This window comes from Coturnix japonica, chromosome 3 (assembly GCF_054131305.1).
Source record: "Coturnix japonica strain WE chromosome 3, WE-NBRP24, whole genome shotgun sequence".
Lineage (NCBI taxonomy): Eukaryota > Metazoa > Chordata > Aves > Galliformes > Phasianidae > Coturnix > Coturnix japonica.
Window position 1 is genome coordinate 78,530,422 of NC_140665.1, and position 19,682 is coordinate 78,550,103.

The following is a 19,682-nucleotide window of genomic DNA, read 5'->3' on the forward strand; positions in this document are numbered from 1 at the left end:
ATCCGACCCCATGCTACAGCAAAATCAGAAGGAAATTCCCTGATGTAAACCTGGTGTGAGAACCAGGAGAAAGGCATGTTAGTTCATAAATAACAATAGCATAAAATAAATCTGCCGACTTGTACCTGCATGGCCAGGAGGTCCAGGATTACCAGGCAGTCCAATTCCAGGCTCACCTCTTTCACCTTTCTGTCCTCTATAACCTACACAGAAGAGAGATATGAAAATAAAAGTGTCCTCTTATTATAAACAGTAATCATCTATAGACCTTGTTGACAAGAAGTTATCAAGACAAACATAGCTGTGAAAACACCCACTCATTTCACTTTTTTTTTTTTTTTCCCCCCCTGATACTAGCAATTATTTTTCTGAGACACTTACTACATTCCTATATTCTTTCTGGAAAACATGACAATTTCTAGCTGTAACTGTTGCATCTTCTGCCTGAGGACCCTCGCTACATTTACTAGCCCAACCTTTCCCAGAGATTTTAGGTTACCTTCCTGAAGTTCCTGTAAAAAAGATAAGAATGTATACTTCTGCTCCAGTGTTATCTGTTTGATAATGTGTTACAAAGCACCAACCAAAACAACCTCTGGATTCCAGACTGGAATCTTGAGCTGGGAACTCTGTGCTTAGATAATCCCCTGTAAGTGCAAAAAGATCTCCAGGTCTATTGTAGTGCACCTGCTCTTAGAAGTTGTCTTTGTAGCTTGTGCAGATTATGGGTTCTAGCACAGATAGCCTTCTTTGACCCAAGTACCTAAACACTGTTAGCGAAGTGCTATTGTGCTCCCTCCCAAACACCCTGGAATTTGGCGTGTAAGGTGACAAAGAAGATTAATTTGCCAACGTCTGAACGCACTTGGAATTAAACTTGCTCTGGTTCCTGGACCAATCTATTTCTAGTGTCACATACATCACAAGAAGCTTCCTCTTGTGAAGCTTAGTCTGAATTAAAAGAGAAGAGGCACAGCTGACCAGTCAGCACCACCTGGTATCAGTCCACCTACCAGGTGGTCTCACATATGACCATGGGTGCCAGCAGATGGAAGGCAAAGGTTGTGTGCCAGTGTACTGCAGTCTATGCAACAGTGGTACTTAACACGGCAATCTAGAAGGAAACTATTTTTATTGCTGTGGATACTGATTCAGGTTTGTTACAATAGACACAATGCAAGAGGAAAGGTACACAGTACTCAAACCTTCTATTAAATGCAGGCTTACTACAGTTTTTGGTAGCAGGTTGCATTCTGAATTTCAAGACAGTGCATCAAGTATCCTTTATCAATTAACTCTCAGCACTTCACAGAGGCAAAAAAGAAAACATTAGAAAAGGCATGCAGGGTGACATGCATAACACAACAAATGGAAATAAAGTGTTTAAAAACTCACAGAGAAACAAACAAATCGTGCATTCTGGTTACTGAGTTGTGTTAAACATAAGTGTGTAAGGCATATATGCACACAGGCTATAAAAACTCAGAAATGCCAATATGAATGTGCTTGTACTCAGCTGTGACCCTCGATTTTCTCTTCAGTGACTGTAGTAGTGTTTATAACTATACCGAGTTGGTTGATTTAGAAAACTTTGTGTAACAAATAGTAGTGGCTACTGCTTGAGAAGCTCAATCACACAACCACAGGATCTATTACATCTCCTATTTATTATGGATCTCTGTATTTCTTACTTTACAATAGATAATTACAGTACATTTCTTACTACAAACCCGGTTAACTGTAATTTTACAGAGTAGTGCTGTCACTAATAATTGTTTTGGGAAAAAAAGAGAGAAATCACATTTACGATGCATCACATTTACAAAGCCCATGATAACCATTACTGGAGATATCTGACACAATGCAGTTGAAAAGGGATTGAGATAGATCAAAAGTTTCTGCAAACATCAACGGAATTCAAGACGATAAGGAAAAAAAACCAGTACAAACAGCAAATTGCCTATGCAAATGTATGAACAAGGGTAGTGTAAACAATTACTGGCTGTATCTGAATACATATGCAAAGGTGTAGGTGGTACATACTGGCAGATGTTCTGCTGACTCTGAAAGTTAATGCAAAATATCCAGGTGTGTTTTCTAAAAATAAGGCTTTATTTAACAAAATATAAGCATATTAGTAAACAGGCCTGTGCGTAAACAGTCTAACAATGCAATATGTAACCTTTGAAGTAAAATGTTGGAATTTAAATGAGGTATATTTGCTCAGAACTAGGTCCATGATTACTCTTCTAGGAGATAATATCACCTCCTCTCTGAGCTGAAAGTGGCAAACTCAAACATAGTTAAAGAAAAATATTATCAAATGCTTAAATTAGATTTTGATTTATTGTTTTTAACACAAAGGCACGTGTCTATTTCCACTGGTAGAATTACAATTCCAGTAAGAGGAACTGCTCAACTCAAAAGGTCTTAGCAAAGCCTTTCACTTGGGTTCCAGAAGTTTGGTTAAAATTTCCACAAGAGAAAAGCTGCATGTAAACATGTACCCAGGATGGGTAATATGATAAACATTTGGTAGTAGGATGTAGCAAGGACGTATTTTAAGACAGAAGTATTCTCCTTCTGTTCATAGATTGAGTGGTCACAGTTTAAATAGAACTTTTGATTCGATGATCTCTAACCGAACTACAGGTCTGACAGAACGTCACTGCTGTAACACCCTCAGCTTTACTTGGAAATGATGCAAAGTTGTGTCTATGTCTTGTGGAAGTAAAAAGCCATCCCATTTAAACAGCCCCAAAAGTGTTCCAGCTACGTTACTGAGAACTTTTTCTACAGACAGCTGAAACCAGCATGCCAGTATCTAGAGAAATCAGAGGGTTTTTGATACAAACATTAGCAAACACACTAATGTGACAGAGAACAATGGTTCTGAAGTATCCACAGTATTACACACTGCACCAATACTCTGCATATCACTGCAATCTTAAAAGCAAAAAACTGCAAAGCAACCTTGCAGCTGAGAGGTAGCAACTGAATGCCTAGTCAAAGTAAACCAAGTTAACTTCACCCTACAAAACTAAAGGCAGTTTACAGGAGGTAACAGTTTAAACCAGTGCAGCTACTTCAGAAGAGCGACTGTGCCCAGACAACATCCACAACAAGGGGTTCATGATGTCTACCACAGTTTCTAGATGCTTCCACCATGCAAGTTAATAATTGTATTAAAATATATACATTTTATAACAGGGGTCAACAATAAAGACATGGAATTTTCACTAGTTATCAGGCAGTATTTTTCTTTCCTGAGCAGGGATGTTCAATTCCTTGGTGCTATTTTGAAGCTTAGTGAAGCTTTACTAGGTTGAACACTTCATTTTGTTTCAGAAAAAGCACGATATTAACATAAAAGTCCAGATATCTCTGGACTGCAAAACTCTCACAAGGAAGTGTTCTCTAAAGGACAGTAATTAACATACAATTAGGGTTTAAATATTCAATTAAATAACTACAGTCAATTGAACAAGTTCCTGTAACACTTGGCCTTTCCAGGAAGTCTTGTCTGCTTCATCCTTTCTGGCTGAAAATGAACTGAAACTTGCAAGGATGCTTTTCAGTCTGCTCAGAGAACTGAAATTCTTTTAGCTGTTGGTGCTTACAATGACACACACAGGCTCTACTGGGAAATGCATGAACCGTATTTGTAAGTGTGCTTCTCTCATGGTAAGCTCTCATTTATACTGTAACAAGACAAATTTTTGGTTTTCTTTTCTTCTTGGCAATGTTTTTTTTTCTTTTTTTTTAAATAATAATGGAAAATTATTAAAAGAGAAGTAAATGCTTCTCAGTTTAACTCTTAGTAATGTAAAAAGAGTATTGATTTTGTAAAAAGAGTACTGATAAAAGAAATGGGGATTCTGTGTACTACTTTTGCTCAAGCATAAGGCACAAAAAAGCAGATTTATTTTCTTTCTTTTATCAAGCATAGCTATCATCTTCACTCTTGATGCTCACTACCTGGAAATGAAGCCTAGTACAATGTTCTACTTCCCAGAAGCATCTGAGACTATTCACCACATTACATTATCATTGTCAATCTGCCACTGACATTAAAGTCTACTGTTTACAGTGATCTGAATATTCAGTTAATGATGAAGTCAGTGTTGTAAGATTCTAAGCCTTTTACTGTTTTCCTTGATCCTTTATTCTTGTTCTTCTCATTCTGAGCTTCTGTCAGGGCTTTGCTCTCATCAGTGTTAGTAAGTCCTTATTCTTCTGATAGGTTTAGGATCCACACATCTTCAGCTTTGTTCTTCATTCCAGTCTGACTTGCTCTGACTCCAGAGCAGACCAAACTAACAAAAGATAATAATAAAGAACTACCTACAGATCAACTGCAATTTACATGTTGCCCACAAAATATTAATTATCTGCAAATTATTTCTTTCTGTTATTCTTTTTTTCTTTTTCTTTTGATCTCAGATAGGCTGAGTCTATGGTAGAACATAGCTATGATGATCTTGGATTCCTTGAAGCTAAGTTTGCAGCGAAGGACCATTCAGTGGAATGAGAGTCCTATACTGTCTTGTCTGACTGTATTGAATTCTACAAATTACCATTTGGGGTGGAATGAAAATCTGATTTCTCTGAAATTGATTTGTGAAAATATATTACTTCACAGTAAGAAGGATGTATGTTGTAATATTTCAGTTTCCACTGCTTCTTATAATTGCCTTCAATTTTTCCTCCCTTGTACTGTATTAGGATCAGAGCTGAAAGCACTCAGAAATCAAATTTTGTTTCTTAAATTAAATGGTCTCTCAATGTGGAATATAATGTAAACAGCTACAACAGAATGCTGGATTATCGTTTCCGTTGTGTTCAGTTATTTTGGAGAGAAAGTAATTTCTACATTACTCCAGATATCAGCCAGTTTTGGACATCTGTCAGTGATTAACTGTATCATTTATTAGAATAAAATACACTGATTAGGAGTTTTAAATCAGTAAAATACACACATTTACCATGGGTTAATACTTAGATCTAGTCTGGAAAAAAATAAGTACAGTTTTAAAAGTTAATCATTAGAAAGCTAGGTACATAATCTTGGCTTTTTTAATAACCATTTGCAAGTATATAAAGATTACAAGATATAATTTGTGAGGCTGTTATTTGGAATTCCTACCTTGGAGCCCACGTTCTCCAGGCGGTCCTGGTAAACCATCCTTTCCTGGGGGCCCTGGTAAGCCATCTTTTCCTGGAGGCCCTGGTTTCCCATGAGCTTGGGAGCCAAGCAATGCAGCAGGCAACTTCAACTGGGACATAAACTGAGCCATTCTTTCTTCAATAGCAAAGGACACGAGGAAAAAAAAAAAAAAGGTAAGAAATCTGTTCACAAAATACATGAAAATAAATAATTCCCAAAGCTCCAGCCAAGTAAATTTCTGGAAGTAAGATTTTAATCGTCCTAAATGTCAATAGTTCAGGGTATTAAATGCTCCAATAAGGACCAAGATCTTAAATTCCAGCTGATTTCCTATTTGAATCCTCACCCTTTGCAATAATCTCAATGAACTTGCACAAAATTTGTACTGTCTTCTACTGATGTAGTTCAACGTCTTAAATGACTTCTATTTGTGGCAATACTTAAAATACATGAAGACAGAATAATTAGCATTTAACATCCATATGACAGTTTATCTTTATAACTCTTATTAAGCCCCAAATTAGGACTCAAATAATGTGAACAGTTCTTGGGATGTGCTTAAACCCTAGAAATAGTCATAAAAACAAACAAAACAACAGAAAAAAAAAAAAAGAGAGAAAAAAAAAGAAAACAACTCAGCAAACAAAACTACTGCTGAGATTTCAGCATAAACAGCATGAACTGTTCATACACATGGAACAAAGCATACTTGCTAGCATTTTAGTGATCCTTAGATGAAGACCTTCATAGTTTACCTGGAAACTTAACTAAGCATTCCACACCTGATCTGGCATTTACTCTGCTGGAATTTTAAGATTTGAGATAAGAATTCCAGTGAAAAAAAGTGTGGGGGTATCAAACAAAGAAAAACAAAGTGAGATGACAGAAAACAGATAAAGTGAAACAAAGACAAAAACAGAAGATCTGTGGCAACAGCTAGTGATGTGTACAAAATGTAATATGTACCAATGCGTAGATGGAGTGACACATGCTTACCTTTGATAGCAAGCTATCTCCTAATGCTAATCTTTTACATAAGGAAGCACTGGGTAACATATTTCAACTTATAATTGTTTGAACATAACTGTACTAAATAGATGAACAGCAGTTAAGTGTACCTACGGCAGTTCAACAAGTACTAAGTAGTATGTACCATGTATGTTAGATGATGTAAAGAATTGCATATAAAAGTTAGTGGAAAGTAAAAACATTTAGAACAGAATTTAACATCTAGCAACAGAAGACATCTCTGTCTTACCTTCAAAAACCTTAAGAACCTCTTGTTTGATATATTTCTTCAGTTCTTCAAGTGAAACTGTATCAGTCTGATAAGGAAACAAAAAGGCAATATATATTGGAAGATACAATCTACATGATGCTACAAAAATAATAATTAAAGAAAAAAAATGAAATCAGCCCTAAGCTAAAATTAAATATTAAGCTAAAATTAAACATGCTAAAATTTATTTTACTCACTTAGGCACAAAGCTGACTTTACTGCAAATAAATTATAATATTATAAAGGCACTCACCTATCTGGATGACCAGCATGTATGCATTATGAAAGTAATTTGCATAAGATCATAAGGAATCCCAGTGATATTTATATACTTCAGTGGCTTTTTGTATAACATCTGCCAACTTCTCACCCCCACTGGGACTACATTCAAGGGCCAATGAAACAAAACTGTATCACAGGGCCAGTAATTAAGTTAGAAAAGGGTTTCAAAGCTTTATTCCATCTGATTCAGGGTCTCTTACCAACTGAAATGAATTCACTACATCTACGCATGTGTGTGCTTACATGGAGGCAAACATAAGTATATACAGCTGACAGGAAGCACTTCACTGTCATATCAAATGCCAATTTCTCTGTTACTGAGAATCACATTTGCTTGCCTATTTTTCTTTGGCATTTGCAAATATTAGTCATCTCAGAGATACTTTAGTTTTTATGACTGCTTGATTGAATTCCCACTGCTCAACACATGCTACCTTCATCTATTCTGACTTTGCAAGCAACTAATAAAAACTTGTTATTCTCTTACCAGGAAACCTGGGGGGCCTGGTGAACCTGGAGGACCTTGATGACCTGGTGATCCTGGATGGCCTCTGTCTCCTGGTGGTCCAATAGGCCCCATGGCGCCCTTTTCTCCTGATGGGCCAGGCCTCCCTCTTTCACCCTGTGGACCTTTGTCTCCTGGAATACCCTGATCTCCCTAAGTAAAATAAAAGCATAAAGAAAACCACTGTACACATGGGAACTAACTGGGAAAAACTGCCAAGAATCCTAAAGAGTAACGTTTTTCTTGTTCAGAAATTGATCTTTATTAGACAAATAAATTATGCAGTGAAGCTGATTTACAGGCTGATCCTTGTCTCTGAAAACACAGAGTAAACTTTTGTTTTCTTGCACTTTTGATGTTGAAGCCAATGACAAAATGTATCTTGACCCTGCAACCCAGTTTTCAAGTAGGGAATTTTGGTGGGGAACACTTATAGACCTCATGCATCTAGAGATGTCAAATATGGTACAGGCAGAATTTGGGTGCTCAAATTCTCCCAGGCATAAGGTATCAAGTATTTTGTTTGTTTGTTTGTTTGATTTTTCCCCTTCAAATTTCCCTAGATGCATAATATTTTATGTTTGCATGTATTCAAATCTGTTAATCAAAGAAACAACAGATATACACATGCACTTCAAAGGAGTAACTTCTCTGAAAAAGAAATAGACTAAATGATGATGCTCTTGCTAGCTTCTATCATGGGCTGATAAATTTGTTTTATTTGCAATGAATTAAATCTTTTAGAAAGGCTTAATATATTTGCTGTTAGTTCACTGAGCTATATCTGTGGAGCAGAGTGCAGCAAGTCATGCATTCAGATTGTTAACAAACAGCTGACAGCTCTTATGGGTTACTGGCTGTCCTTGCTGCATCACTTAAGCTAAAGTCAAGTTCCACCATCAGGAGCAAACAGCACTAGGAACTGCCTGCATTATTACAAGATAAATCTAGAACCCCCATTTATGAGGAGTAAATAAATGTAATTAATTGCATTTTTAATCTACAGCAAGTACTGATATCCTTTATTCAAATCTGAAACATCACTAACTGCTAAAATGATAAAGGTGTAGTTACAGTCACAAGTTGTATTTACATGACATGATAAGACTGAAAAGAAAAAAAAAAGATTAAAAAAAAAAGAGGGAGAGAAATGTAAAGATGAAAGCAGAAGCTTATCTACCATTTTTATAACCCAAATGTCCTCCAAATCTGTACTATTTCCAATGAATCTGAGCTCACTAATGGCTATAACTACGCTTTGCTACAAAGACCACAGAATCAAACACAGAATCACAGAACGACCCAGGTTGGAAGGGACCTCAAGGATCAGTGTCAGGAAGCTCCAACCCCCCTGCCTGGCAGGGCCACCACTGTCACTTGAGTTGCTTTATTGCATTAACTGAAATCGTAACATTCCCTACTTCCTGTTGTAACAAGCTCATTTAATGTAATATGTGGTCATGTGTTTGTGACATGCAAAGATCCCAGGGATGAAATGAGGAAAGCTTTATTTCTTTCAAAGTTTGACTGCATCACAAAGGGATTATCTATGTTCTAGCTTTCATCACCAATTTACACTATCCAGGACATCCACATTAGAATGTCTATAAATGTGTTTTTCTCTAAATGCAGAAAGGAACTGAATTTCTCACAGTGGTCCCTGGGATGCTCATTGTCTAAAAGATCACCTACAGTTCACAGGAAATTAATTTGCTGGTTGTTACTGTAAAATACATGCTAATGAGGTGTTTGGATACTCAGAAAGGAAAGAAGTCATTAAAACAAGGGACTTACTCGTTCTCCTTTGGGCCCTCGGTCTCCTGGTCTCCCCACAGCACCCTGAAAAATTATTTTTGAAAGATGAAATGTATTGCTTAAAGGCTTTGTTGTGCACTCATCTATCAGCTGAACTGAAAACAACTACTAGGATTAACAGCTGCATTATTTGTGAACAACTAAACATACTACAACGCAAAAGCATGGCTTCCTACCGGAGGACCGGGCAGTCCATCTTTTCCATTGATTCCCTATTAAAAAAACAAACAAACAAACATGTTTTAATAATTATTTACATGTAGTTTAAAAACAAATTGGAGATGGTTAGAGATGGTATCAGTACATATTCTAAAGCTGCAGCCCAAAGTTCACATGGTTACAGTGTTGAAACACTCACAAACAGTCTTCAGGAATGTGCAACAAAAAAGCTGGGGTCCACACTGAACTGCAAGCAGGTTACATTTGAACTGAGGGAGCAGTGTAAAATCTATCTTCAGTGACGAGATGTTCATCAATTATAATGAACATGCAACTTTAAATTACCAGCTACAGTGAAATTCTGTAAACAAGTGGAATATGGAGCTGTACAGGTACTCTACAAGTCCTAGTTCATTATACAACAACTGAAGCGATTAATCCTATGGTAGACATTAGCCCTAAATGCCCTATTAGCCCCTGCTGTTACAGAGATTAGATATCAATAAAAAGTGTCCAGATCTATTTACTGGTCATTAGGACTTGTGACACACCACAGCTTCCACCTGATGGTCAAAACACTTTTTCCTGCCCTATAGAGGGTGGTCTTACTCATAACGCCCACAGGAAGTAGTCTTGGGCTCACATTTTTTCCTAGCCTGGAACATGACATTGTCTCAGACTATGCTGGGTGGCATGGGCCAAATAATGTCACAGAGTAATTTAACAATTATGCAGCACCGGATAAGTGCAAGATAAATGCTCTGTCACTATTTATTTTCCTGGAAAATGCAAGGCCAGAACTTGCATACCCTGAAAACGTAGTGATATTTTGCAGTATGAAAAAGAAGACTTGGATAAGCAAAGGAATCAGCAATTTTTCCTTCCCTTTCATACTGCAAAGCATGGTTTTACATGATTAAGGTCACTGTTGATCTGCATCCCTTGCTGGTGAGTCCATGGCCCCCATCTTGTTCCTGCCCTCGGCTCAGTCACTTTCTCTTGCAGAGAAGCTCACTCTTGCAGCATCCTGACAGAACTCATGAAAGTAGTCACTTTAAAATTTTATTAGTGATACAGATTTTCAAGTTGTTCCTTAAATTAGGCCAGTTTGCTTCAGAAATTACAGAAATTGTCTCTGTCAAGACAGAAGAATAGTGTGGAGATGTGATAATAAACTGAAATGGTGTACTCATGCTCATCACTGTAGCACCGTGCTCAGGGGGAGATAGTTTTGAGCTATCCCAGCTGAACTACTTCTGGAATGTGAACTAGACCGTTTTAAACCATCCTGTACAGTGCTACAACACACTGCTGACTATAGTGTATTTTAAATGAAGATGCTAGATCAAACATATCCTCAGAGAATAGTACGTTCTTCAGACATGATGTTGCATTACTAGTAGAGGAATACAGAAGAACAATAATGTGTATTCAGAGTCATGAAGTCAGCAAATCTCTGAATAACTGAAACCATGAATGCATTTTGTTGCCTTATACTCAACAGACTGTACTGAGCTCCTGGGTTAATATTCTCACTCTGAAAAACTACTAAAGTAACCTTTGAGTCAACAGGATGTAAGTGACATTCAAAATGATCTCGGTTACCTCCAAAGGATCTCAGTGACATCGGTTATTAAAACATAAACACATCACACTCTATATGAAAATAATTATTGACTAGGTGGTTATATTGAGTGCTGTAACTCTAGAATGTTCTTCAGAAGTTATCAAGCACAATACAAAGCAAGATGTTATCTAATTTCTTTTGAATCTTCTCATAAACTATGATGCATGTTTTCTTAATTAATGTAGATAAAATTGCTTACTGGTTTTCCCTGTGGTCCTTCTGGTCCAGGGTAGCCTGTATCTCCTATAGGTCCTCTTTCACCCTAAGAAAACAGAAAATAAGAATGAACCTGCATGTAAAATCTTGCATCCAATATTTAGTAAATTTTTGTATTAGCACAGTAGTCTAGAACTCAGATCTGTACTTACAGGTTCTCCTGGCAACCCTGGGGACCCTGGAGATCCTGGCTTTCCCTGAAAGAAAAGAATATTAGAAATTCAAGTTGCTATGAAGTAAAACATCAACATTTATCTTAGGTAAAAATTAAGACAGCATATAAATTTGAGTGAAATGCTCATGTTACAGCTCAATCAATGCTTTAAAAGAGAAAATATTAATCTTTTAAAAAGGGTTTGTTATTGATTTGATTTCTGTTGTAAATTTTTCTTCATGCTCCTTTTCAGTCGCTTCAATTGTGGTTTTAAATTCAGCCTGACAGTGCTCAGAATCCTTGTTCGTTCCATTAGTTAAATGATGATTTCAAATGTCTTCAGTTTTTCAAATGCTGTTTCCTTGCTTTTAACAACCTTGCTATCCTGCTCTTTAGCATTATACAGAAATGAGATGATTACATAAATATCCTAAAAGTGGACTGAAGAGACTGAACATTTTTTTTGTTGTTGTTAAAGATGAAAGACAGCAGAAAAAGGAATTGTAAAAAGGCATCAAGCAAAACGTGACTGAAAGGCAAAAGGAGGCTGCCTCCAACCCACAGTGGCCTTCTGCCTTTGGTGCTACTGGAAGGAAATAGTTGTGCACCAAAGCTGAGGTAACCTTGTTTTTCTAACTGCTATGTATTACACATAACTTAGTGTTAGCTCCACAAATGGCAGCTTTCTTCTCATTACTCTTACACAGTTGCTGACTGTATTTGAGAATTTAGTCTCTGTGACATGTCCTGGACAAACATTCATCCAGTTTTATCTGTGTCAGCTGGAGTCATCATTAGCTATCGCTCACCCTTGCTTCAGTAGTTCTTTATCTCCCTCAGTATCAGTACTGACGCCCCAAGGACATTACTAATCACACAGTTTATGTTGGGACATCATTCACTTCTTGATGTCACTTATTGGTGGACAGCTCCCTACTATTCCAACTGTGTGTGACTTGAAGAAGAAATGAAAAGACTTATTTGTAAGAAGAGAGGATAACACATAGGAAGAAACCTCTAGAGGACATCTAGTAAAAACTTCTGCTCAGAACAGGGGGCAGCAATTAAATCAGATTGGCCTATTCAGCCTCAGACACAAATCTCAGCCCATATTTCCTGTAAATATCCCTTGACCAAACCACCTGCAGAAGTAGAAAATCTAACACCATCAGCACCAATGACAAATTCAGGATTGATGTAACTTGCTGTGAAAACAAGCATTTGTGGCAATTCTTGTGGACTCTCAGTCCAAGTTTCTCTGATAATCCCACTCAGCAAAAAGCCAAAGCTAAAATGAGATATTTGTATTCCCAAATGGAGACAAGTGTTCTCTAAAATCTAGGGAATAATGTTAGACAAGGAGGACAAATTCTCTTCCAGTAGGATGTCAGACTACTGGAAGACTGATAAAAAATACCGCCTCTCATAAATCTATTAAATTGCTTAATAGAACTGCTTAGCATAAAATACAGCAAATACTTTCTTTTCAATGGATCTTACTAGAGATAAATGTAAGCAAGAGAATGCAACTTCATCAGTGATGAAAGGAAGTCAATAAGTATTTCACATCCAGCTAGAAAGAAAGCAACAACAGTAAGACCTGAAAAATACCCAGAGGGAAATACACAGGGAATGAACAATTATGACAAGCCTAACTAGCTATTGCATTATCAATTCACAGTGTATATATAATACATTACAGAGAACAAACTTTGAAACTCTTACATGGGCTATAAAATTCAGATAAACACTTATCTTCTTCCTTTAAATGTGAGTTTTTACCTTGTTTTAGGTAAACTTAACTACACTAAGCTACTTAAGCTAATGTTCTCTCTTAGAAATCACAGTAAATATACTAAATTAGGGGCTAGTGGAAATGGGAGTGCATAGACACAGACTTCTTGTTATTTCATGAAACACATTTATAATTTAAACACAGCTATTGAATGGATTGGTAGCTGTCCAAATTTAATAATAAATATATTTGAATACAAATAGCTTCATACTGCCTCCTGAAATACAAATATATATTCATTTATTAAACTGTGAACACAATCTAAAGAAAATTTGTCTTTATTTCCCTTAGGAACACAAATGAACAATTATAATTTCAATTTATCATTAGTTACATTTACTTTCACCTACAACAATGCTTCAGAATGACTTTCAGAAACTTCTTGAATGCAACATATAACTATCAAAGTATGTCCCTTAAAGCAAATGTTTGGTTGATTTGATATTTAGATTGTTGTGAATTGCATTAACTAATGTTCGTATTTTTTCTTTGTGATAGAAAGATGCCCGGAAATTTATGCATGCCCAGGAACACAGAATATGACTTTGTAATTTATCTCTATAAAGCTGAGGCAATGAGAAGAATCTTTCTTAAATGAGAATATGCAACTTCAACTTCAAGCTTTATCATGTATTCACTTCATTTCCTCCTGTCATTTTAATAATAATATGAACCCTCAGAAGTCTTAAAATTCTAATTCTTTTAGGAAAAATATGTCATTTTCATATCTGCCTATAAGGAACTAGTTAAGAGCTCCCAGAAGCAATGGGTAAGATTACAGCTAAGCACTGTGCTTGACTTTTTTTCAGGTTCTTATAACAAAATGAGATTTCGTTAATGAATATACATACTGGTATCCCTGCTACTCCTGGTGTGCCAGCTGGTCCACGGTCACCCTGAAGAAAAGATAAATCATTATTTAAATAACACTGAAAACAGGAGTTTGTTCTTGGAGCCTGATTAAAAACATAGGAAGAATTGTGCAGCTGAAATTGAGGACGAGCTCTGCCCAGAGCTAACACTTAGCTCCAACATTGACTCATTTTACAGACTTGAACAAGTAACATCAATCCTTTGTTTAGTTTCCCCTGTTGTAACTTACACCTTATCCTTTATATTCTGTTTGAGGCTTTCCTTGAAAAGGGATTATTTATTTGAGGCTTTCTAAATAATTAACATTTGTGGTCTTGACAGTGACCAAAATTAACACATCATAATTCACTATGCTATCAAGATCCCCTATTTAAGATACACCTTTTAAAGAAACTTCCCCCTTCCTACTCGCACTTGGCCATTTGCTGCAGCACAAAGTTTCTTCCTTTATCACGGAGATACTTTCATCAATAATTTAAGGTAAGATAATGGATTTTGTGATGGAGTTGATAAGGTGTGAGTGCAAATTCATCTTTCTCTCCTGTGAAGAACTCAAAGCAGATGGATGGAACTGACGGGAGGTGAAACTCCACAAGATTTACCCTGTCCCACTGCTGACATGCATTAGTCTGTAAAAATGCACTCTGCTAGTGTAATGTTGGTTAAAAATGTAAGAAGATCATGCCCCAGCTTTCCATAATCATGTCAGGAAAGCCCTGACACAGCTGAAGCCATACAAACAGGAGAAATATTTTTTTGAGCTGAGTTTATGTTACGCAGAGCTGTTTTTGCCAGCATAACTATAGTCATATGTTTTGCATAGAAAAGGTTGAGGAGATATTTTGACTCGTTCTCATCATTTTGTTCAGGCAATAATGCTTGTAATTAGGAACACTTAACTACATTATAAAGAGCATACAGAGAAGACAAGTTAATGCCTATAAACAGTTTTGAGAGCATCAGATCAGAGCTACAGCATAGGGAAAAATATCAATTCTAGGTAACAATAACTTCTCAGAGTTTTAAAAATCAGTTATGCAGCACTAGACTAAGAAATTCAGCGCAGGACAGTTCAAGACAGATGAATACAAATTCTGTTTTGCTTTTATGTTTAGGCTTATCAGACCTCATGACAACAGCAAGGAACATATTTTAAATCTTGCTGCATATCACATTTGTGACAGAACAGCTGCAGTGCTAAAAACTCAACATGGCCAACATAACACCTAACTCTGAACCAAATAAATTGAACCTGGCTGAAGAGCTAGAGACTGGCAGCCAGTTTCTCTGTACTGGCAGATGGGAGTAACCTCTACAAATTAGGAGTGGTCTCCAATTCGCTTACCAGCCCAGAGGGTTTAGTTAATGAAAAGTGCATGGCCTTGCAGCGTACATTCACACTGACATGCTGCCCGTGTAATAAAGCAGATGAGAGCAGTATCACCAAATGAAACCAAACCAAAACAAACAAGACCTTGGGTTGAGAGGGAGAAGCTTGCGCACAGTTCAACCACTCTTGCACAGGAGGCAAAGAGAAGTTACTTAAAACAAGTTTCCCTTGCAGTGAGAAATCTATGAGCACCTTTAGAGCAATCAAGTACTTGGGGTACTTAGCAGAGCGTATTGGCTTCAGCTGCATAGTGATTCTGTACCCATAATTTATATACACAATGGGGTTCATTAGATGCTGGCATCGTGTAAGAGTTAAGCTGGAAATTCTCAGCACTACCCTTTTCCTACTTTCTTCCCCTGGCCCTGACTGCACTTAGCAATGTGATGCACAGCACAACTGCAAAACCACTGTGTCAGCATAGCTGAGGGAAGGCTAATTTTATCCTGAGGACACAAACGTTTTCAGCCAGTTCATGACATTATCACAAAACTACAGCTGGCACTGTCTATGCAACAAGGAGTTCTGCTGCACTTATGTATCTTGTAGCTCTAAATTAAAAGCCAGCATGCACTGCACTGTTGGGAATGGGAGGCAGACTTGGATTCTGTCAATTTATTTGCACCAGAAGTGTGGAATTCAAACTAAATTTAGTTAAAGAAAGGGTACTTTGGCTTTGGGAAATGGCCAAGCACTCACTTAGCCTGTTTATACAATCTGTTCTGTTACATTTTCCCTTTATTTAATTCTTGTCCTCATTTTGTCTCTGTTAGGTCTGTAATACCTCCCTGTGTTTGGTGATGTAAAATTAGATTGTCCATAATTGTTTGTAAATTGTAGTCTTCCAGAGCAAAAATTATCTAATTTAAACACCTAGTGTAGTCACCTACCTTGGTTTGTTATCCTATAATCTCTGCATTGGTACTAGTAATACATAGTAATAGTATGAAGAAACTTTTGACTTATATGGCTTTTTGATGAAAAAAGTTATAGTAAACTATTTTTTGTATGAAGTGATTTAATAGCATGCAATTCCTAAAAATTGAATGCTTGAATTGCAAAAAGCTTACTACTTCTTCTTATACTTAAAAGATATGGACAAAATCAAAACAAAGTGTTTCCATTGATAGAAACCATATTTTCTTCTTTATTTCTCTGGTGGACTTTTTATGCTTAGCCATATGAAAATAAATACAAAAAGCTTAAATTTCATTATCATTCATTAGCATTTCATAATAACCTTTACTCTAAGTTTGTATCAGCCTCCATCACTAATACATGAAAGGCTGAAACATCACCAGCTCAAGGAAAAGGTTATTTCCTAGGGCCAGAATGCACACTTTGAACAAGAGGAAGGCTCTGGAGATTGTGACACAGTTCAGGATGAGCTATGGCAGCTTCATACAGGTAGTGCAATAAGAAAAGAAAAACAGAAACAAGGGGCCTTTTTAGAATAATGAGTGATAGTCCTGAGAAATCAGTTTTGACTTTGCCTTCACAAGGCATTTGCATTAAACACAGTAGGGAATAGGGAATCAGTCTCTTCTATTTCTAGCATTTCCTTTACCTTCACAGTCAGCTGAAATAGTCCTTATTTATTTATTCATTTTTTTAATGGCAATTTTGCACACACTTAGACTAACCTAATTCAGGTAAAAATTTTGATTCAGATCTATAGCTATGCCCGAAGTGTAAAAACAAGCAGACAGACTCTAAGCATAAGATGACGTTCAGGAGAGAACAAGAATTAGAGACATACTACAAGGTTTTCTACACACATTTCCATTTGTGGAAAAATGGAATTTTATATTGGGTGAGTAAATGATTTAGATGTACACTTAAGGAAAAAAAGAAAAGGAATATGGATAAATATACAAATCTTTTTTGCACAGAAACATTAATTTTCACAAAAAAAAAATAATAATCAAATAAGGTTTCAGAAAGCAGACAGACACATTAAGAAGCCAAAACTTCTTTAATAGTCTTACCTTTTCCCCTGGGAGTCCTTCTAGACCTGGTAATCCCATTGGTCCTGGGTCGCCCTGAATTTTTTTTAAATTAAAATGGATTGCATAGATTAGAAAGTCTGAATTGTTCAAGACAAATGTGGAAGAGCAAGCAAAAGCAGAATATTTAACTTGAGATTACCAAAATAATTAACAGTTCTCAGGCAAACAAATTTTTCTTTACTGTTTTAATTTTGACTAATAATGTATTCTGGAAGACTCCCATCCTGTGTTTTTATAAGCCTAAGTCAGGTCTAAGTCACCACCTTCCAGCAGCAGAGGCACAAGTTGTAAGCATATTCTATCCACCACAGAACTACCATCCAAACAATTCTGTTCAACTTCCAATTTACTGTATCAGAACAGACCTCAATTCCTTGCACAAAGCTTTCTCTGCAAATGGGGCAGACAGGCGAAGTCCCTGTGCAAGTCTTCAGGTTTTGAATGAAAATCAGAAAACTTCTGCACTAGAGAAATCAGTTTAACTGAGAAGATTCTATTACTCTTTTTAATTTATTTTTTTTTAAAGACAATCAAAGGATAATTTATCACAGAAATCTGAACTACTGTTAACAATTCCAATATTTCAGCTATCGCAGTTAAATAAAAGACCACAGCAAATTCCTTTTGCATATGTTACAAATTCTTTGACAGATTTTCACTTTCCAAAGCCTGTATGAGAGAAAGTACTTCCTGAGTAGGAAGTGGTTCCTGGTATAGACAAACATACTCAGCTTATGGGTATTAAGAGCAAATATAGGCCCTGTGTAGGCTGGCTGAATGGAGATTATGTGCCTCCATGGTACATAAGTCTTAGTTAACTCTTCCAAATGTTAACTGCCCCATCTCTTTGGGCCTGTCTGAGTTAGTCTGAGTTAGCCGTGGTTAACACTGCAGCTATTTTTTGTGAGTGAAGCCAGGTACTCTTGGAGGTAAGCAGTTAACTCTGTATTTTACTCAGGTCTGACAACCTGAAGATAGGACAACAGCTAGAGAGGTAGAGTCAGCTGCCAGCTTTTTACTGGCTGTATGAACTCCTGAAAGCACCAAGGAACTGTAGATGTTTCACTTGAAGATGGTACTTGTTTCATTAGTAGCAGACAGAGCTGTTTTCTCACACTTTCTGCTGAAAGGGATGTGATTTTTCTTAAAAAATGATCTCTTTAATACTTCTCAGGGCTTCCTGGTCTTCATCAGTAAATCAGGGGGAATTGTACTTATGACCAAAAGGTACATACCGCAGTGCCAGGATCTCCTTTGGGACCCTACAAAGAAAATAAGAAACAGATATATGTCTAGAGAATGACACAGTGACTGTATTCTTTTTCTGTATCAATGCAATATAAATAAAAATTGCCAATGCAATGCATTTCCAATCAGTATTAAGTCCAGTTCTCTAAGCTGGTTAATTCTGCTTTAAAATAGCAGAACTTGCTTGTGACACTAACAAGAAAGAAGACTTGTAAGAGCAGTTCATCTCTGGCTAAAAAGAGCCCAGAGAAGCCGGGGCACCTGCACAGGGCAGCATACTGTCTGGGAAGACACAATCTCTGTACAGATGACACATTCACACATCGGAATCGGTAACAGAACTGAGAATTCATGAGCCTCTATTTTCCAGCACAAAATTTAATCCATAGCAAGATCATCATTAACTGTAAGGAGTATATCTTGCAGTTTAGGACAGTCAGATACTTTCAGTTGAGACAATACCAAGTTAGGAACTGTTTTCGCAAACTTTACTTAATATTTAGCGTAGCTTTAGAGTGAAATGTTTGAATCAAAATAAGCTACTCTGCCAGGCTATGTTTGATCAACATATAAAATTACATTTATATATGTTACATTTATTACATTTATTACATCATTACCTAGATGAATAATAATTTCTGTCTCTCATGTATAAAATTCAACTCCACGACACTCATCAAAACTACACGCAGTTAAACCTCTGTTACCATTTTAATTAAATATTAAAAATTAAGTTACTATTTAAATACTTACTGGAGGTCCTGGTGGACCTGGATAACTTGTGACACTTGCACCTCCCTGTAATAGCAAAATTAAAAGTTGAGTTGGACCAAAATTAGGTGTTGATTGAAAGACTAAATATATTAGAAAGAAATGCCAGAAATACCTGGAGTTTATATAAGCTGCTCATTCCATTTCTTTCATTGTATGGCACACCCTTTAAAACATAAAAACCAAGTAAGCACAACTACGAACCACAGAGTCAGAACCATTGCCTGTTTTAATTCCCATGCATCAGCAAAACTGTGGTTTCTAGATCAATTTTTCCACATTTCCAGACAGTTCAGTAAGAACGTAGAATACACAACTATGTAAGCATGGTACTTTTTCTCTTTCTTACTGTAAATTCCCAGTATACATTACCTTTTAACATTCTTACAAAA

At 36.6% G+C, this 19,682-nt stretch overlaps 1 protein-coding gene across 8 annotated transcripts in view; it reads right to left on the bottom strand.

The window, feature by feature from the left end:
• COL19A1 (collagen type XIX alpha 1 chain) overlaps positions 1–19,682 on the bottom strand; it is a 170,820-nt gene that overhangs the window by 269 nt on the left and 150,869 nt on the right. For 6 of the 8 annotated variants that reach the window (XM_085541988.1, XM_085541984.1, XM_015859135.3 and 3 more), the window contains 13 exons: positions 19,406–19,456; positions 19,273–19,317; positions 18,507–18,533; positions 17,251–17,304; positions 13,851–13,895; positions 11,203–11,247; positions 11,034–11,096; positions 9,225–9,260; positions 9,028–9,072; positions 7,216–7,386; positions 6,426–6,492; positions 5,147–5,302; positions 126–203 (listed from right to left, as the gene is read on the bottom strand). In XM_085541988.1, the coding sequence (XP_085398114.1) occupies positions 126–203; positions 5,147–5,302; positions 6,426–6,492; positions 7,216–7,386; positions 9,028–9,072; positions 9,225–9,260; positions 11,034–11,096; positions 11,203–11,247; positions 13,851–13,895; positions 17,251–17,304; positions 18,507–18,533; positions 19,273–19,317; positions 19,406–19,456 (883 nt within the window). Of the gene's footprint in view, positions 1–125; positions 204–3,889; positions 4,317–5,146; positions 5,303–6,425; positions 6,493–7,215; positions 7,387–9,027; positions 9,073–9,224; positions 9,261–11,033; positions 11,097–11,202; positions 11,248–13,850; positions 13,896–17,250; positions 17,305–18,506; positions 18,534–19,272; positions 19,318–19,405; positions 19,457–19,682 lie in introns of those variants that run through there. The other 2 variants (XM_085541986.1, XM_015859139.3) reach the window with 1 other exon arrangement.